This window comes from Aythya ferina, assembly GCF_964211825.1.
Source record: "Aythya ferina genome assembly, chromosome: 3".
In the NCBI taxonomy this organism is placed as follows: Eukaryota; Metazoa; Chordata; class Aves; order Anseriformes; family Anatidae; genus Aythya; species Aythya ferina.
In genome coordinates, this window is record NC_140298.1 from 96993582 (window position 1) to 97015040 (window position 21459).

At 38.6% G+C, this 21459-nt stretch overlaps 1 protein-coding gene across 1 annotated transcript in view; it reads left to right on the plus strand.

Annotated features, from left to right (window-relative positions):
* CSMD1 (CUB and Sushi multiple domains 1) overlaps nucleotides 1-21459 on the plus strand; it is a 1186176-nt gene that overhangs the window by 1017217 nt on the left and 147500 nt on the right. Inside the window, exons 38-41 of the mRNA XM_084516291.1 lie at nucleotides 5134-5252; nucleotides 8775-8844; nucleotides 17281-17397; nucleotides 21002-21211. Coding sequence (XP_084372417.1) covers nucleotides 5134-5252; nucleotides 8775-8844; nucleotides 17281-17397; nucleotides 21002-21211 — 516 coding nt within the window. The remainder of the gene's footprint in view (nucleotides 1-5133; nucleotides 5253-8774; nucleotides 8845-17280; nucleotides 17398-21001; nucleotides 21212-21459) is intronic.

The window sequence follows — 21459 nt, forward strand, 5'->3', positions numbered from 1 at the left end:
TGGAATGGATGGAAATATATATCATTAAAATTCCTTTTCATGATGGAATTTTAAAAATTGAGATGGTCATCTCCATTTGTGTTTTTTTTTTTTTTTTTTTTCCCTGTGTATTTCTTTATTTCCATGAGAATGTTCTGGTCAATCTGCTTCTGTAAATCTTTGATTGTGTCTAACCTAGGCAGACAGCATGTTCTCTTTGCAGCCTTCAAAACCACACAAGTCTTCTGGTGACTAATACAATTTAGTCATTTACCTTAGGATGTTTTTTATGTTAGGCATCAAAAATACATATATGAATTAGTTGTCCAAGTTGAGTGGTCTTACCTAATTCGTATGCTATGACATGACATTTGTGCCATGATATAACATTTTTTTTTGTTTGTTTGTTCATTTTTTAAGAATGACAGATACATGAACTCAGCCAAGTCAAGAGAAGGAATTGGTCAGTACCTTAGAAAAATGTAAAACTGATCGAAGTGTTGAGAAAAAAGTATTGTTGAGAGCCACAGTGTGGCATTGCTTCTTGTTATTTCAGAAGGATTATAGATGTTAAACTGATTGCAGCAATCTGTGATGACAAACAAAGCAGTAAAATGTATGCAAAAGATAACTGTAGGAAAGACAAAAAATAATCTTTCAAACTAATCTTTCATATGCATGTTTTTCTCCCAAACTGTGGTAGAATAAAAAATACAATCATTTTCACAACTACCAGCAAACATGTGCTTTGTTGCATTTCCAGTACATACAGCAGTAGGAAGAATAAATATTCCTGCCCTTTGATTGAATTCATTTTAATTTTAATGAACAAAGGAAGAAACTATCCAAACAGGATGATTTAGAAATGTCTGTTTAATTCAATTGCATTTGTAGGCACTGATGTTTCAAGCCTAGTCTTAAAATCTCATTTATTAATTCTAGTACTTTCAGTATTTAATTTAATATACAAACAAATATAGAATATAATAAATGTCTGAAAATAATGAGTATTTGCTCACACAACACCCTGCTTGAACCTCTCAGTTGAAGTTAGTTTTGCTTTTCTAGGAGCTTAATATATGGTGAACATAGACACATAGATTTGGGCCACAAACCTCTCTAAAAGTTTGTGTAAATATATCTAAATGAAATGATTATAATTAAAACAGTTCAATAAAAATCATGCTTTATGCAGTCAGTGCTTTAATAATGTCATCTAGCTTTATTACCTTGAATTAAGACACATGGCATGATTCGGTGTCATTCTTCCTATAAGCCTTTGTTTTACAGGTATACCAAGATGATGTAATATATGCAACAAAATGAGCATACTTTTAATTACTTTCTCTTTTTCTGAAACTTTTCAGTTGTGTGTTTTCAAGTGCTAAAGGTTCTCAGGAACTGACATAATACAAACAATTAATATTTTTTTAGCATTTCTTAAAGATCTCAACAAATTGAAGGATAAGATCAGACGAGAAGAGAACATATACTTCTAAATAGCAGGTTTTCTGTTTTTGTTTGTTTGTTGTGGTCCACATTAAGATCTTTCACACAATTAGATCTTTTCCCATTATTAAATCAGGTGTGAGTCATAAATGAGGAAATTTTAATATAATAGGTCCAGATCCTGTCAGTATATCTATATACCTTCCTGGCTGTTGAAAAGAATCTGACCTCTCTTGCAGTAATCCAGTAAGGTAAATGCATTTTCAAGGCTTGTGTCTGAAGCATGCAGTTTTGGAAAGAACAACTTGGGTTGCTGATATACGCCAACATCAAAACAGAAAGAAGTAACTCCAGCTTTACGTTTGTAGTGTAATAAAGAACAGTATGTTCAGTTAGCCACATAAAGGTGGGAGGGAGGAAGTCAAAAAAGAAAGCCCAGTGACTTTGGGTCATGCTGTCAAGAAATTCTTGTATTGCTCAGTTTGCAGCTTTCTGAAATGGACACTAATGGGCATTCATATTGTCAGATATGCCAGCAAGGATTTTCTTTCTGCCATCAATGGCAGTGATGTTTGGACAGAATTTGAGGTAATTGTAGGCATGTATATAATTATTGAAGTGAGGCATGTTTGTCTTATGGCACAGCAGAGGCCAAAAAAGTATTTATCAGGCAGTAAGTGGAAGAAGGTCAGGAAGAAGGTTATCATTCTTGACGTTGATGTGTTCTCTCTTGTACTGCATAGCAGAAGCAGAGCTCCGAAGAGCATGCACTGAGCAATCCTTGTCCTTTTTTGATTGCTTAGACTTGACATTTTACATGTTTTCCCTTTATTACTGACTGTTCACATACAATCTCATTTAATGTATTTCAAAGTCATGGATAGTTAAGTTCTTTCATTTGTCCCCAGATACTGAATTTCGTTTGCTTTCTCTGAAACATTCATTATTTCAACAACATTCAAACATTGCGACTGTATCAGTCGCAATCAGAATGTTTTAAAATCAATTAAGTTTGAAAACGTTAGTTTTCATACCATAGATTTTTACAGAACCCTATGACAAGTTAAATTGAAATTTTACTATACCAAGTAAATAGTTTTCCTGAAAAGATCAAGACAGAGCATATTATTTTTGTTCTCTTATTCAAAAGTAAATGTTATAGGTTAATATTATGTAATGAATAGATGATGGGGGCTAAGGACTGAAAATATTTTACTGTTTCCAACTTTCTATTTTCTTTTGAGGAAGTAATATTGCTTCTTACTGTTTTGTATATCAAATAAAGTAAATTATGAGTTGGTTTTGCATACCGTTTTTTGATATTATAATAGAATATTCTATATTATGAATATTATTCCAATGGAATAGAAGCAATAATATAAAGCAAACAACAGAAAGATTTTTTTTTATCAAATTATTAAAATATTAAGATAAATAATGTAGTGTCATACCATATTAACAGTTGAACAGAAAATGACTTCAAAGCTTTTATTTTGATTAGTCTATATGCTATTTAAATAATGACAGAAAGAGCTATATTGTAAGCACATTGTTAATATTGCCATGCACTCACTGTTACAAAACTATTTCTTGACTCAGTAAAATCTGCAAAAATAACTTGATACAAATTTAGACTGCAGACCTGTAACTCTCAACACACACACCAATTCTGAATTCAACAAAAGCATGAATTTCTTGAAGACAGGAAGTAAATATCAAATTTATATTCATAGAATTCATCAAGTACATCTCTATCTAAAAGCATTTAATCACAGTGTCTTTGTTAGGGGCTTACTTGCTTAATAATGGTGTGTTTGGAGCCTATCTTTTATTTTATTTTCTATTCAAGAGTGAGAAGGCTAAGGAAATTCAGAAATGCATCTTGATTTGCTTGAGTTCTGTATGAATACAAGCAAAAAAAAAAAATTAATTAGCCATAATAAATAACAATAATTAATAAACAAATAGTCTATAATAAACGATAGTCTTTATAGTGTAGTAATTTTTGTAATAAGATGCTACCTTTCACTTAATACTGGAGAAAAGAGGCAGTTTGTATGGGTGCAGATCATGGCTAAATAGTGCCTATACATACCCAAATAAATTGTTCAGACATGGACACTTTTATGGTATTATGGAACACTGATTGGTTGACCAAAGGAATTATACTAGGAAACTGCAACTAAAATAAAACCATTAAGGTTAACAATGATATTATTCTCATGCCTATGTTAAATATTACAGTTCATAATTACCATGAAGTCCCTATTCGCCACATGGAGCCACCAAAACATCGAAAGTTTCTGATATTGTTAAAATGCCAATATTTGTAAATTTTGTGGAAGCAATTACTGAATATCTTTAAATTGACTTTAGATATTTTTTTAAATTATACATTGCATTACAAAAGTACTTCAGAGAGATCCTGTAGCTTTTAACACTTAAATAATTCTTTATGTGTTAATTAGAAAATGTTTAGTTTAATGACTCTTGCAGCAGTTGTTTTAAAGATTGTACTTCATAGCTTAATAGCTGTCATTCAGCATTAGAGTAGCTTGCTGCTAATACCTGAAAAAAATGAAATGTAGTAAGACTCAAGGGCACAGGACATAGAAAGAGTGTACATGACTATGGAACCTATTTCCAGAAAGAAACAAAATGGCTCAGCAACAACAATTTCAGGAGAATATATAAGAGCTATTTCAAACTTCTGTGAAATTAAATTTTGTAATTAGACCATAAACTAGCAAAATATTTCTAGTGGTTCATTTGTTTGCAAAACAAATCTTAAAAACATGAGATTTTTAAATCCAATGAACATCTTGTCAACTGTCCTTATCATTTGAAGCATGTTAGCTTAGTTAGCTGAGTTGATATTTAATTTTTGTGTTGTGTTGACTAAATCCTTAGACAGGCACAAAATAAAAAGATAAAAGTGATACATACTTAGCAAAAAGAATAAATTGCTATGTTGGGTTGCCAAACATATCTGAGAAATTACCAGTCATGGATAGTTTTTATAAAGTAATCTTCTGCTTCTAACACCTGGCTAAAAATAGTTAAGAACAGAGACTGTTCTGTTACACCTATGCAAAGATTTAGTTTCAAGTTTAAAGTTCTAAATTTCAGATGTCTGAACTTCTTTATAGTCAACACACGAGATCAATTGTCTAAACATAAGGAATACCCTTGGTCTCTAGCTATCCAACCATCTAACCTCAGTAGTTTTTCTTTTTTGTTGCTGAAAAGAGACCGCATACATATGTACTTTCTCTCTGCTTCTCTCATTAAAAGGAAAAGAGCAGAAGTTATATATATATATATATATATATATATATATATATATTATATATATATATTATATATATATATATATATAATATATATATATATATATAAAAAAAAATCCTAGAATTAACATACTGTTTGAAGACAATAAAATGATGCAGGATATCATATCAACATGACATGATAATTGGTACAGTTGCAGTGTATAATCTTTGTGTTTCAGTCATACCATTTGTATTTTGCAGGGTAGTTCTGAAAATCTCTGTGCTTTAAACAACAGTACAGCTTAATGTTGAAATACGTTTTAATTAATGTTCTGTTAAAAACAAATTATGCCGTTGAAAGAGTTAATTAGAAAATATCAACAAAGAGATGTCTACTTACTTATGCTTTTTGTTTTGTTTTTACTTTCCTCAGCTGTAGGCCTTGCTGCCTGTCCAGAACCAGTAATTCCTAGCAATGGGATCAAATCAGGAGATAGATATATGGTGAATGATGTGTTGTCATTTCAGTGTGAGCCAGGATATACATTACAGGTATTTCTTCTTTTCTTTCTTTTGTTTTCTTCAAAATATACACTGTGGAATATACACTATCTGGCACATCTTGCATGTCTTATATCTTAAAATACCATTGAGTAGTAAAAAAACATCAAATGGACAAGGAAATGACATGGCTAAAATATTTTTTCTAGAAAATGATTTTAGTACTATGCTTATTGAAACCATACTGTGTTTTTCCATTTTTTTGAAAGTAGTTCTTCTAAGTGAAATTTTAGCCATGGTGGTAGAGACATGTAATGGGATTCCCTATTCTGCTCAGAAAACAGTTGAACATCTGATTATTCGGTATAGCCTATAACAGTGATCTGATACAACAAAGAGAGAAAATTAATTAAGACTGATTCCTCTTGAAGGAATGGAATTCCTCTTGAATGGAATAACGTCTAATCCAATTTATTCTATCTGAAAAACAGCTTATCTAATCAGAATTGGCTGTTTATGCTCCCACTGTAGACCCACACCCAAAAAATGACTCATCCTAAGATTGTTCATTATTAGGACAGGTACCTCCTCTGAAAGTATCACCTTTCTTCACTGATTAAGATGTCAGAAGGTTAGCATGGATATCTAATATTGCATTGTTTAGGTTTGATGGATTGACTCCTACTTGTACTGCCCATGATATTGCATGATCTTCTCTCCCTACTTTCTCAGCTATGAAACATCTGAATTTTGTATATGAAAAAAAAAAAAGGGTATGGTTCAGTTTTTTATGACATGTATTAGATATAGATAAACCCTCGAGATATAGTCTCTTTGAATTTTCTGTCTATACTGAAAATAGTATTACTGAAATACTGAGGTGGATTCATTCACGTTAGGGTATACTTCAGAAATAGTAGGAATGTGTATCAGAAACCTTCTGAACGTTGTTATCCCTGTCTTGATGTTTTGTACCTATTTTTACTTAGAGCAAATTCTAAAGTGTGATTTCAAAAAAAAATACAGTATTAGTATAAAATAATAATTTATTTGTATTGAAGAGATCTGCATATAAGCTGATCTGTGGTAATGCTCAGTTCAGTGTGTATACCACTATCACAAACCCACAAGATGTCTTTTGTGTGTATCTTTTCTGTAGTCCTTGAATATGACTAACTGCACTTATGTTTTTATACTTAGAGGGATTCTATAATGAAGTACTTACTTAAAATTTCATTGCATATTGTTCCCTAACGTGATTTCTTAATTCTACTTCCACACAGACAAATTTAGTTCTAACTGTGGAATCTGACTAATATAAAAAATGGTTTTGCAATCTTGTCTTAAGCATAAAAAGAATTTTCAATGACTAAATTCAAAAATGAATAAATAGGAAAGACTATGAAACTTTTCAAGATAGTAATGAGGATATATATACTGTACTGTATAATATCTATACTTACTCTGCTGTAAGAAAGATACAAATTTATGTATCAGATGTTGCTCAGCCAAGATGAATAAAAATGGCTCCAAATAAAAAATATATAAATAAGGAAAGTAAAGTTCTCTGAGGTGCAATATCTTTTGTATTCAACAAGTATAAACCAAGCGTAACTTTGCATATTCATACACATTTCTGTATGTGTGTTGTGTTTTTTTTTTTCTTCTTCCCACTCTATATATGAATTTACCCCCAGTCTTTAGAGAACTTATTCACAGCTAGCAATAACAATCAGGTGAGGATTAGTTTATAATTGAGACTTACCAGAAAAGTCATAGAGCTTAAACTACTGCCTGGAGATGCATAAGAAAGGTAATTGCTAGCTGTAGGATTAAGTGTCTCCCCCCAGGAGGGAACTTTGAAAGACTGAAATCAGAGTGTGCTCTTGTTGCAAGGAGGCTTGAAACCAGAGGAATCATTTCACTTTATTTTTCAAAAGATCTTTTATAGACCATTTTACTTTTTACATGACTGTGGTAGTTAAATTATGGCTTCCCTAACCCCAGCTCACATCAGAGAAATGCAATCACAGAAGACGGGAAAGAGAGGATAAAATAAACCAGGAAATATTGAATTAAGTAAATTATTCAAAACTTCATCCATTTTGCAAGTAACTAAAATCACACAATAAGTGCACAGATATTTTTCCTTTAAATTAAAAAAGTATTCTCGTAAGAAAAATACTTTGTGTTAATTTTAATGTAATTTTTTTTTACTTTTTTTTTTCTATTTTTTTCCAAAATGCTTCAGTTTGAATGTCAGAGGTTGTATAAATATATTTAACTAAATGATTATTTAAGTTTCATCCCATGTATTTCAATACAATTCTGTATGAGCTTTATTCAAATTAGTATGATTACTTTTTTTTTTGTAAATATAACAAATAACATGAAAACAAATTCATCAAATGTATTTTCTTTTACTAGTTTACTTACTCGATTTTATTTTTCTGAGAATTGGATTGCTTTGGACAAATAATATATAAATAAAATTTCATAACATATTGATAAAATGTGCTACCTTGCTAACTATCAGGCTCTTAATACACTTCATAAAAACAAACAAGAGATGTGACTTCCAATGTCGTATATCCAAATTACTGACACCAGAACTATGCCTTGCTCTCAGTCCATGTCTCGTTCACTATATCAGACTCTTTCACTCATGCCAGTTTATTCAGTGTTTGCCTTCCAACAGCAGATGCATAAACTGAGTTTCTCAGAGGAGAGAAATGACAAAAAAAAAAAAAAAAAGGCTTTTGTTTGTGCTACTGTAAAGTTTTCAGCTTGAACTGTTGCTGGTGCAACTAAAGCTTAGAGCATTTTGCAGCCATTTCAGGGCAGCCACCCTGAAGTGTATGTGGGAGTAGGTTTTGCAGATTACAGCCATGACATTTTTCACTTCTAGCTACCATATGATTCTGCTTGGTTCTTGGGATATTTCTTCAAAATAGGCAGAATAAATTAAACATGACAGCTAAATAAAAAGGCACTTGTACTTTTATAGCTGTCTGCCAAGATATTGCATGTGTGCAGTGGGTCATATTGTGAGGGTATGTGAGAGTTCAAGGCCTGCTGGTAATTGTGGATGACTTTTTTGGCATGGTCCACATCCATACCACCTGTAGCAAGCAGATGTGGAACAAATTTCTCTCAGTCTGTACTTCTCAGAGCAATGGTTGACTCATTCCATATTGTAGCCTGAAGGTGAAATCATATTCTTACACTGTGGACCAGGGCCCTGGAATAAAATGGGGACTGAACTGACTTGACCATATGAATGCACAGTCAGCTGCTTCTCTCTTGTAACCATCCTTACATTTAGTCTGAAATTTTGAAGAGGTTTTCAAGTTATCAAAAGAAGAGCATTTCAGAACATTTAGCCAGCAGAAAAAGATGATGAAAGCTGAAGTATTTGAAAATAGTTTAACAAACTCATGAAAGTGATTATAATGCAGTTGGTTGATATATGAAAAGTGTACGTGATGAGGCAGGAAGTCCTTTGTAGCTCTGCTTTGCTGGCAGGTCCCATAATGAGTATCTAAAATCTCATATTTTTCCCTTTCCAAACAGGGCCGTTCTCATATTTCCTGTATGCCAGGAACAGTTCGACGTTGGAACTATCCATCTCCTCTCTGCATTGGTATGGATACTTACTTGTTTACATCATGTTCTAAACATCACAGAATTGTAGAATGGTTTGGAAAATGCCTTAAAGATCACCTAGTTCCAACCCCCTGCATGGACAGGGATGCCACCCACTAGATCAGGTGGCCCACGGCCCCATCCAGCCTGGTCTTGAACACACTCCAGGAATGAGGCATCCACAGCTTCTCTGGGCAACCTGTTCCAGTGCCTCACCACCTTCTGAGTGAAGAATTTCTTCCTAATGTTTAATCTAAACCTATTCTTTTTTAGTTTAAAACCATTCCCCCTTGTCTCATCATTATCTGCTTGAGTAAAAAGTCACTCACTATCTTTTTTATAAGCCTTCTTTAAGTACTGAAAGGCATCAATGAGGTCATCCCAGAGCCTTCTCTTCTCCAGGCTGAACATCCTCAGCTCTCTCAGCCTCTCTGATCATCTTCATGGCCTTCCTCTGCACCCACTTAACAAGTCCACATCTTTCATGTGCTGGGGGCCCCAGACCTGGATGGAGCACTCCAAATGGGGCCTCACAAGGGTAGAGTAGGGGGGGACAATCCTCTCCCTTGGCCACTCCTCCATTGATACAGCCCAGGATGCAGTTGGTCTTCTGGGCTTCAAGCATGCACTGCTGGGTCATGTTGAGCTTTTTGTCCACCTGAAACCCCAAGTCGTTCTCTGCAGGTCTGCTTTCCATGAATTCTTCTCCCAGTCTGTCCTCATGTCTGGGATTGCACTAACCCAGGTGCAGCACCATGCACTTGAACTTGTTGAACCTCATTATGCACATATGGGCCTTCTTTATATTCCCCAAGATCACTTCAGCTGGGCTATCAACTGCATCATCTTTTTAGAGGAGCCCTTCCTAATTCCTTTGGGACAATTCACATGTATTTTCCTGTTGCTTCCTAAAATGTCAGTGTTTCCAGGTTCCCCAGTCACTCAGAGGAACATCGTCTTCCCCAGCTTACTCTAGTTTAAAGCTCTGCTAATAAGTCCAGCCAGCTTACTGCCTAGAATGCTTTTGGCCCACCTGGTCAGGTGCAACCCACCTTGTGTCAGCATGCCTGGTCTCTTAAAAGTGTGACTGAGATTATACAACCCCAACTGAGATCACACAACCCCAAATCCTGATCATGGCACCAGCCACACAGCCAGTCATACACTTGATCTATCATCTTCCTCTTGGGTCTCAGTCTCCAACTGGCAGGACAAAGGAGAACAGTACTTGCGCTCCTGATCCCTTCAGCATCTTTCCAGGGGGCATAAAGTTCCTTATGATATTTCAAATTATCCTTGTTGCAGCCTCATTTGACCATATGTGAAAGAGTAGGAATGGGTGGTAGTCTTCTGGCCACACCAGGCTTAGTAGCCTCTTTATGGTATCACAAATGCGGGCAATGAGAAGGCAGCAGAAGTCCCTCGAGAGATTATCCAGATGTCAAACAGATGCCTCAGCACCTCTCAGAGAGGAGTCTCCAGTTATTAACACAATTTGTTAATATGTTAATGAGTTTTTTTTTTTTTTGTTGTTATTGTTGTTGCACTGGTTCTAATACAGGTGGTTGGTTGTACCAACTTCGTCCTTTCCTGGCTCCTTGCCATTACTCACACACTCCTTTTTCCAGCCCCAGAGCAACATATGTGTTGTGTAGGGGCACCTCGGGTGCAAGAGGGAGACTCTTTCACCTGCTCCAAGCAGAGACAGTCTCCCTTGTCTTGTGAGTCAGTCAAGTCTGTCAGTTCAGGCCTAGAAGCCAGCTTACCTTCCCCTTGCCAGGACCTAAGTCTCTCAGCCTGTGTCAGAGCACAATACTGAGCATCAATCTCCTGCTCAGATTCCTTGATACTTTTTTTTTTTTTTTTTTTTTTTTCCATGGTGAGCTCCTCTCACAACATGGCAGTGTGCTCAAAAAGTTCATTCAGCTGGCACACTTTTATCTGCAGCATCCACTTCTATCTTCAGGCCCGAGGGGGACATCCAGATTCTGGAGTTCTCTGCAACTGAGGGCCTGGGCAGCTATGTTGGTTCTCAGAGGTCTGTTTGGGTGTAGGCCAGGTTTCAGCCTCAGCCTGGCTATCGCAGTGAGTGGACACCATTTCTGTTTCAGTAGGGGGCTGTTTCTTACTGATCTCAGAATAGAAGAAAGTGGCACACCTTCTGCCTTTCCTGTGTGCCCTCATGATCGAACTACCATGCTGTGCCCTGGATGATGTGCCATGCCCTGTTTGCCTGCCCTATTCACCTCAATCCGGTCACTTGCTCTCCCTAGGGGCTGTTTTGTATGTTTGTGGGGTGGCTGCTACTGCTCCTGGCCCTGCTCACAGCTCACCAGCAGCTCGCATGAGGGCTGCCTGCTCCTGGTGGCTCCCTTCCTAGGACTGTCCTGGTGCAGGAACCACCTTCACACTGCAAACCCCTCCTCTGCTGCAGAACATGCCTTCCCCACAGTATGAGCAGCGACTTCTGGGATAGAGGAATTACAGAGTTCTAGAGACACAAAAGAGTATGAATCCTTTCATTTGATAAAGTCATTAAAAGGTGCTGAATTAAAAAGTTCATTGAAAAAGAATCACAGAATCACAGAATCACAGAATTTCTAGGTTGGAAGAGACCTCAAGATCATCGAGTCCAATCTCTGACTTAACGCTACCAGTCCCCACTAAACCATATCCCTAAGCTCTACATCTAAACATCTTTTGAAGACTTCCATGGATGGTGACTCCACCACTTCCCTGGGCAGCCTGTTCCAATGCCTCACAACCCTTTCAGTAAAGAAGTTCTTCCTAACATCTAACCTAAAACTCCCCTGGCTCAACTTAAGCCCATTCCCCCTCGTCCTGTCACCAGGCACATGGGAGAACAAACCAACCCCCACTTCACTACAGCCTCCCTTGAGGTACCTATAGAGAGCAATAAGGTCGCCCCTGAGCCTCCTCTTCTCCAGGCTGAACAAGCCCAGCTCCCTCAGCCGCTCCTCGTAGGACTTGTTCTCCAGGCCCCTCACCAGCTTCGTCGCCCTTCTCTGGACCCGCTCAAGCACCTCGATGTCCTTCTTATAGCGAGGGGCCCAAAACTGAACACAGTACTTGAGGTGCAGCCTCACCAGAGCTGAGTACAGGGGGACGATCACTTCCCTAGCCCTGCTGGTCACACTGTTCCTGATACAAGCCAGGATGCCGTTGGCCTTCTTGGCCACCTGAGCACACTGCTGGCTCATATCCAGCCGACTATCCACCATCACTCCCAGGTCCTTCTCTGCCTGGCAGCTCTCTAACCATTCCTCTCCCAGCCTGTAGCTCTGCTTGGGGTTATTGCGCCCCAGGTGCAGGACCCGGCACTTGGCCTTGTTGAACTTCATGCAGTTGACCTCAGCCCATCGGTCCAGCCTTTCCAGATCCTCCTGCAGAGCCTTCCTACCCTCGAGCAGATCAACATATGCACCTAACTTGGTGTCATCTGCAAACATACTGAGGCTGCACGCGATGCCCTCGTCCAGATCATCGATGAAGATATTAAAGAGGACTGGCCCCAGCACCGAGCCCTGGGGAATGCCACTAGTGACTGGCCTCCAACTGGACTTGACTCCATTTACCACGACTCTTTGGGCCCAGCTATCCAGCCAGTTTCTAACCCAACGAAGCATGCGCCAGTCTAAGCCAAGAGCAGTCAGTTTCTTGAGGAGAATGCTGTGGGAAAAGGTGTCAAAAGCCTTGCTGAAGTCAAGGTAGACCACATCCACAGCCTTTCCCTCGTCCACCCAGTGCGTCACTTGGTCATAGAAAGAGATCAGGTTCGTCAAGCAGGATCTGCCTTTCATAAACCCATGCTGACTGGGCCTGATCGCCTGCTTGCCCTGCAAGTGCTGCGTGATGACTCTCAGGAGGATCTGCTCCATGAGCTTCCCTGGCACTGAGGTCAAACTGACAGGCCTGTAGTTTCCCGGGTCTGCCCTCCGGCCCTTCTTGTAGATAGGCCTCACATTTGCTAGCCGCCAGTCAACTGGGACCTCCCGCGATAGTCAGGACTGCTGATAAATGATGGATAGTGGCTTGGCCAGCTCCTCTGCCAGTTCTCTCAGTACCCTTGGGTGGATCCCATCCGGCCCCATCGACTTGTGCACATCCAAGTGCCGTAGCAGGTCACCAACCAGTTCTTCATGGATAGTGAGGGCCACATCCTGCTCCCTATCCCCTTCCACCAGCTCAGGGTACTGAGTATCCAGAGAACAACCGGTATTGCCGCTAAAGACTAAGGCAAAGAAGGCATTGAGCACCTCCGCCTTTTCCTCATCTCTTGTAACTAAGTTTCCCCCCGCATCCAGTAAAGGATGGAGATTCTCCTTAGTCCTCCTTTTTGTGTTGATGTATTTATAGAAACGTTTTTTGTTATCTTTAATGGCAGTAGCCAGATTGAGCTCCAGATGAGCTTTGGCCTTCCTAATTTTGTCCCTGCACAGCCTCGCTACATCCTTAAAGTCCTCCCTAGTGGCCTGCCCACTTTTCCAAAGCTTATAAACCCTCTTTTTTTCTCCTAAGATCAAGCCACAATTCTCTGTTGAGCCAGGCTGGTCTTCTTCCCCGCCAGCTCGTCTTTGGGCACGTGGGGAAAGACCGTTCCTGTGCCATTAAGATTTCCCTCTTGATGAGTGCCCAGCCTTCCTGGACCCCTCTGCCCTTCAGAACTGCCTCCCAAGGGACTCCACCAACCAGTGTCCTGAGCAGCTCAAAGTCAGCCCTCCGAAAGTCCAATACAGCGGTTTTACTGGTCCCCTTCCTGGCCTCGCCAAGAATAGTGAACTCCACCATTTCGTGGTCACTCTGCCAAAGACAGCTCCTGACAATCACATCCTCCACCAGTCCTTCTCTGTTTGTGAAGAGAAGGTCTAGCGGGGCACCACCCCTGGTAGGTTCACTAACCAGCTGCGTCAGGAAGCTATCTTTCACGCTCTCCAGAAACCTCCTAGACTGCTTTCTCAGGGCTGTGTTGTGCTTCCAGGATATGTCAGGGAAGTTGAAGTCCCCCACGAGTACAAGAGATGACGATTTTGCAACTTCTGTCAGCTGCCTGTAGAATTCCTCATCCGTCTCCTCATCCTGGTTCGGCGGTCTATAGCAGACCCCGACCAGGACACTAGCCTTGTTGTCCCTGCCGATCCTAACCCAAAGGGACTCGACCTTGTCATTCCCAGCCTCGAGTTCTACAACCTCGAAAGACTCGAAATATAGAGAGCCACACCACCACCCCTTCTGTGCTGCCTGTCCCTTCTAAAGAGCTTATAGCCAGGCATTGCAGTACTCCAGTCATGAGACTGGTCCCACCACGTCTCCGTGATGGCAACCAAGTCATAGCCTGCCTGCTGCACGATGGCTTCCAGCTCCTCCTGTTTGTTACCCATGCTGCGTGCATTGGTGTAGATGCACTTCAGCTGGGCCATTGCCTTATCCTCCGGCCTTGCCATCATTCCCCCTGGCACAGCCCCAACAATCCTAGCCTCAGCCCCATCCCCCTTCCTACGTAGTTTAAAGCCCTCTCAATGAGCCCTGCCAGCTCCTGGCCCCGGATCCTTTTTCCCCTAAAAGATAGGGACACGTCTGAGGCCATCAGGCCAGGTGCTGAGTAAAGTGCCCCATGATCAAAAAAAACAAGATTTCCACGTTGGCACCAGCCCCAGAGCCACGTGTTTAACAGGTGGGCTTTCCCTGTCCTCTCTATACCCCTCCCTGCCACCGTAGGGATGGATGAAAACACCACCTGCACTCCCACTCCATCCACTAACCGACCCAGCCCCCTAAAGTCTCTTTTGATAGCCTTCAGGCTTCTCTCTTCAATGTTGTCACTGCCCACCTGGACTATCAAAAGAGGATAATAGTCAGAGGGGCGTACCAGGTTGGGAAGCTTCCTGGCAACGTCCCTGACCCTGGCCCCAGGGAGGCAGCAGACTTCCCTACGGGTAGGGTCAGGCCGACAAATAGGGCCCTCTGTTCCCCTAAGAATCGAGTCTCCAACAACAATAACCCTCCTGTCTTTCTTGGTGGAGGCAGTCCTGAGGCGTGGAGTCGACCTCCTCGCCCTAGGCATCCTCCTGGGAACACTTGCTACCTCTTCCTCAGCTACTGGTCTGTCGAGCTCCAGGGCCTCAAACCTGTTGTGTAAGGGCACCTGGGAATGCGGGGCTGGAAGGGGAGGGCGTCGCCTGCGATGTCGAGCAGGGGCCTGTTTCCATTCCTCCTGAACTCCAAGATCCCCTCCCTCTGCCCGACGGCTACAGGGCAGGGGGTCCACCCCCATTTGAGGAGTCTCACCTCGGTACCTCCCCTTGAGGCCCTGCAGGGAGTTACTCCAGAAGTCTATCTCTCACTCACACTCCCTGATGGCCCTCAACCTCTCCACCTCCTCCTTGAGCTCCGCCACCATGCGGACCAGGTCATCCACCTGCTCGCACCTCACGCACGCAGTTTCTCTGCCTCCCGCCGATGGCAGCAACAGGCTCAGACACTCCCTGCATCCGGTGACCTGAACTGCGGCATTTTTTAACGGGTAGTCGGTCTGGGTGTGTACCGACTTCCTGGAGAGCGCACCGTGCCTGGTGGAGACCATTATCACCTAGCTACGGCTGTTGTTAAGGATGTGTTGTTTGTGTGTAGGGGGAGCGCTCTGCCCTTCCTGCTCGCCCTGCCTGCGCGAACTGCCCCGCCACTCCCTTCTGACGCGCCACGCCCTGTTTGCCCGCCCTGTTCGCCGTGCTCCTGGTTGCTCGCGCTCCCTAGGGGCAGCTTTTGAACGCCTGGGGAGGGGGCGCTGCTGACTCCGCCTTCGCCTCGTCAGCCTCCCTCACGAGGGCTGCCGGGTCCTGGCGGCTCCCTCAAGTAGGCTCGATGCCGGAAAAATTAGCCCAGCCTGGCCCGATCCCCCGCTCCACTGCAGAACGTGTCTGCCCTGGAGCCGATCGCCTCGGCAAATGGCAGTGAAATGGCGGTGGGTCCCGATTTAAATAGCCCGCCGCTGACGCTGCTGGCTCCGCCTTCGCCTCATCAGCCTCCCTCACGAAGTTCCCCTTTAAGAACACAAAGACGTTATTCAGCAGATCTGTGTTTTCCCTCTGTGCAATATTGATTCTGTTTAGGCAAAGTTTAGGAGAGTCAAGATTTTGTTGTCTGTTCTCATGCTTATTTCAAGAAAAAGCAGAAATTAAGGGGAGAGAAGCAGAACTCCATCATAATGCTCTGTTACTTCAGCCTTGAAATACATTTGTCAGTGAATGTTTTTAACATTAATATTCAGTTAATAAAAGCTTTTTTTTTTTTTTTTTTTTTTTAAGCTTCATATCTAAAAAGGATTTAAAATGTTGTGATGATATCCAGCAATACTAATGTGAAATGCTTTTAAATATTCCTTGTCAGAGTTGGGCCTACCTACATATTAATTTGTATTTTCAACTTGCAGTTAACATGATGGAGGCAGGGCAGTTCATTCAAAACAATTGTAGAAATGGAAATTTTCTTCAGGCAATTGGCTTTTTGTATGTGTGTATATATATTTTTTTTGATGGAGTTTTTCCTATTTTCAATTTTTATAAGGTCTAACCAGTAGACCATTTTCATTTTTTCAATACAATTATTGCAATTCACAGTATCATAGTATCACAGTTCTGATACCAGATGATACATCATTGTAACAGCTGTTGTGAAGATGCATGGGTTTAAAAGCAATGATTCCTTAAATGATGATTTTAATTAGATTTCTTGAAGTAACTTTTCCTTCATATTGTCATCTTAACCAAGATGTCAAACAAGAGTCAGCCACTCCTCTATGAGTTGCTTTGCATATTTAGTTTTACATCATCCTAAATGATGCAAATGTCTTTTCACTCTCTACACACGTGAACTGCCTAAAGAAAACACAAAGATAGTAAGCAAAGCAAACTTCTGTTATGCAGTTAGTCAATCCTCTTTGTGAAATAAAGAAAGAACCGTGTTGTTTGGTTTTTTTTTTGGGGGGGGGGAGGGGGGTTTGTTTGATTGCTTTTAGTTCTAGTATAGTTTTATCTATATTGGCTAGTAGATTTACTACCATGTCATAGATCATGGTCATAATTCAGTTTAATTCCAAATCTGTTTCACCAAATATGGAGCCTCTCTACATAGCATGAGACATTTTTACCATAACTGGCAGGCTTGGACAATGGGTTATCCAGATGTAACTACACATTTGCAGTAAAATCACAGTGAACATATTGCATGGATTAAGCATTTTGTTCTAACTTGAATTATTTTTTTCTTTCTTTCATGAGGCGCGTTTTGACTGTGATAAATTTAACTGCTTGGGGATCATGGGGATAAAATGGAAAATAAGTTTTTGAAGTAATCATATGCCAGATATTAAGAATTAGCATTACTAAACAGACAGTGATTTTCTTTTTACTTTTAACAGCTAAATGTGGTGGAACTCTGACTAACATGGGTGGTGTGATCCTGAGCCCCGGTTTTCCTGGAAATTATCCTAGTAACTTGGACTGTACATGGAAAATTTCATTGCCTATTGGATATGGTAAGTAAGCTTATATTTGGAAAGGAATTATTTGGAATAATCAGATTTAAATATAAATAAGAATATTCTAATTTCCAGTATGAGATAGATTTTATCCAGTTGAATGTATTGTCAACCTACTACATATATATGCACTATCTTTTGAGCTGAAAATGGTTGGCAGTTCAGAAATGTGTCTTTGGCAAAACAGCTTGTTACTTGTAAAACTCAGTGTGTCTCAGAAACTGGTTTCAAAGCAAATGAAATCTGCTGCACAAATATGTCAGATGAAATACATAATACAACTTCTAATTTAACTAGAGGTCTTCTGTTTAATGTCCTTTAGAGTCCTCAAAGTGACCTTTTAACAGCATTTTTTTTTATGTTCTAAGATAATGGACAAAATTTTATTTCTAGCATTGTGAATTTGGTTAAAAACATTCTAAAACTGTATTCCAAATCCCAGGTAACAAGTGCCAACCTAGAAACTTTACAGGTTTGCCTTACAACTATTGTCATACTGAAAATGCCTTAAAAATAATAATAATTAGATTGAGAAGGTAATCATGGATAATAAGTGATCTATAACTGCATGTATAAAACAACCTTCTATCATTATCAGAAATAAAAGGGGAGTAAGTTTTCTTGCTGTGAAGCATTATGCCCCATACTGTGAATTCAATGCTCGTTCTCAAATAAGAAATTTAATTTTAAAAGCTTATTATTAAATTCACTATACCCAACTCTAGAAATGATTTTATTTTCTGTGCTTTCCGTTTGCTTTCATAAGAGGCATTTATGTAGTAAGATGTACTACTTACATCAAGTATATTATACTAAGTTAATTTGTAGACATACTGTGCTACTGTGAATATTTTGAAGAGCGGTTGATGTAAGTCTATGAAAACAAAATTAGGGGTAGATCATTGCATGATGTAAGTAAGTGCAATAGGTCTGGTCCTCTTATCTTCTTCGGATAGTGTTGATTATTTGAAAAAAAATGTTAAAAGCTGTCAACATTTATTTGATAATAACCAAGTTTAAAGAAAACAGTATGAAAATGTTAATATATTTCAACTCTAAGATTTCAGTCAGAAACTTTATTAGAATCCATTGGTCAATATTTTGTACTTTCTTACAAAAACTGCCTGGAAGAATTCAGAGTGAGGTGGACAAAGTGGGACAGAGACTTAGAGTTGAAATAATGTTAACAAAGAGTTAAAAGAGTGTAAAAGAATGTGTTCAGTGATTTGCAATTCTGTCAATACCTGTGTATATGAACTGAGCTTCTGAATTTGGACATGTGCTACTGTTGATTTTAAGTCAGATGACCTTATTAAGGCAAATAACCTTTTAAAGGTCTAGTTTTACAAAAGAAACATATGTTCTGTAGTACAAATCTGATGTCATGTATATCAGGAGCTATAGCAAGATGGAGAAAAAATAATTATTCAAAATAGTTCAAGGAAAATCTTGCAGCAGGTGCCTCTCAAAACTAACTGCTAACACAGTACCCTTTATCAATGTGTACCTGGTAAAACTGATCTGTCATAGTTACAGATAACCTTAGGCTGATTTTAGCATTCTAAGGCTATATTCGTAGAAAATATAAATGATGCACAACTGTTCTGGATTGATGTCTTCCTAAATAGGTTACTACAATACCACCTTCTAAAATCAGTCCTTCATATTTGTCAGTCAATTTTCTTTAAGCCTTTCCACGTGGACAATATTAATGGCTTAATTTCACAAGAGTTAGCTGTATCCTATTATTATCCCTCTCAGTTCTTAGAAATTCCCCTGTAGCAATGATCCTATAACTAGAAAATATTGTGATTTTGTTTGGCAAGGGATTTAACAGGTACAAGATGTTCATGCCATTGATCTATCATTGTTTTCAAAAGCATGGGGAAATGACATTTTTTTTACCATAAAGTTGCTACAGGGATTTCTTTTTTTTCCAAAGTGTCTCAAACAACCCACAGATAATGTCTTTACACCAGGTTTAGTCAATATGATTGATGTGAAGTTTCACAGAAAACTTCCACTGCAAAATCTTGGACACTGTGTAATTATGTGTATAAGCTCGTCTACATTCATCCTTTCATATCAAAATAAATACATTAAATCAGAGCAAACTGGAAAATATTTCCAAAATTGAATAATTCTCCAGTTTTTTGTTTTTTGTTTTTTTTTTTTTTTCCAAGTATTTTGATGTGGTACTGAACAAGTAATACCGTGCACAAAAACTGAGCAAGAGGACATTCATGAACATTTAATGACTGATTCAAATTCCACTGAAATGGTTAATCTCACAGTGACTTCCTTTCTTAGTAAATATCCATTTATTCCCATACATTTTTTGATATGTATTCAGACTTCCTATTTGGATGATTTTTTTTTGATTTAGTACAAGCACGTGGATGTGCTTAAACTAAGTTCAACAATAAAATGTTGGGAGCTAAAAGTCACCCAAGTATACTGCTCTCTTCATTACATGAAAACATACCGATCATCTAAAAGAAGTCACTACTAAAATCCAAATCTTTTAAACAGATTGAAAGTGCGTCTTTTCAAGGCTCAGCTTGGAATTTTCATTATTCAGGGTCTATTCAAGTGAGAGAGGAAATCCTCTCTCACTGAGAGGATCCTCTGAGATTGGAGCAGGAAGTAATACAATTATTTTTTTGACTGGATAATAATTTATTTTCTGTAGCTGTTTTATTCTGAATAATTTTATGTAAGTAATGATTTAGTGTAGAAACCATTTTCTTTAACACATTGAATTGACAATTATATATGTAAAATTCAGGTTTGAGTGGTACACATTATGTGTCCTCTGATTGGAATTAACATTCAAAATATTTTTTTCAAAAACAAGATATGTTTACATTTATGTAATAAGTGTCTATTTTAAGCAGTTTAATTTTTTTTAAGTTAGTGATAAATCTACTTTTACTTCTAAAATACAAATATTTTATATACTGAATGCTAGTAGTATGAATTCCTTCTCAGTAACTCACTAAGTAACTAAAGAAGGGAAATTCCATTTTCAAGGTACTCTGTGGATCATTAGAGACTATTTCAAAAAATTGGACTCCTGTATTTAAATATCTAAACACTGATTTGGGGCCTATATACATATGTTCATTGGAATTACCTGCTTGTCACTTTAAGCATCTTAAGTATAATATTAATAGTCTGTTCAAATCTTTAGAATTCCTATGCTGTTAATATGTCTGGTATTGTCTGATAGAAATCATTAAATGCTGATGTTGAAGACAAGATGTTTCCAGGCTGCTTGGTGCTCTACCTCATCTTATATCCCAAAAGCATTGTAAAAACAGTGACTTCATTCAAGTTAGACTAACCATATCAGACACCATACAGAAGGTGGCTGACTTTAATATGTTCTGTATGATTCTCTATTGATAGCATTGGAATAAGTTTTCTTATTCAGGAGCTTAATTATTTGTTTTTCATTAAAAAAGCTGCTTTTTCATAAATTTAAGGTTGCCACTTTGAATGGTCACTGGAATATAAATATAATAACAATTACTATGTTTTTGTTTTTGTTTTTGTTTTTTTAATTTGAATTTGTCTTTCTTTCTTTCTATTGCTGCAGGTGCACATATTCAGTTTCTAAATTTCTCCACTGAAGCAAATCATGATTTCCTTGAAATTCAGAATGGGCCTTACCACACCAGCTCTATGATTGGTCAGTTTAGTGGAACGGACCTCCCGTCACCTTTACTAAGTACTACTCATGAAACACTTGTCCATTTTTACAGTGATCACTCAGAAAACAGGCAAGGATTTAAGTTGACGTACCAAGGTAAGCTTGAAATAGTACAGTGAAAATTATGGTAAAAATAAAAATTTACAATATATATATATATATATATATATTTACTTTTAGGATAATTTACTCATGTAATTTTTTAAATCCATAGATTAAAAAAATAAATAAATCTGTAGTATGTTTCATCCATCCAACTCCTTTACAGTGAGACTGTGTTGGAATTGATTTTTTTTTTTTTTTTTTTTTTTACTGATGTAAAAGCCTGAAGCCAAGGTAGTATC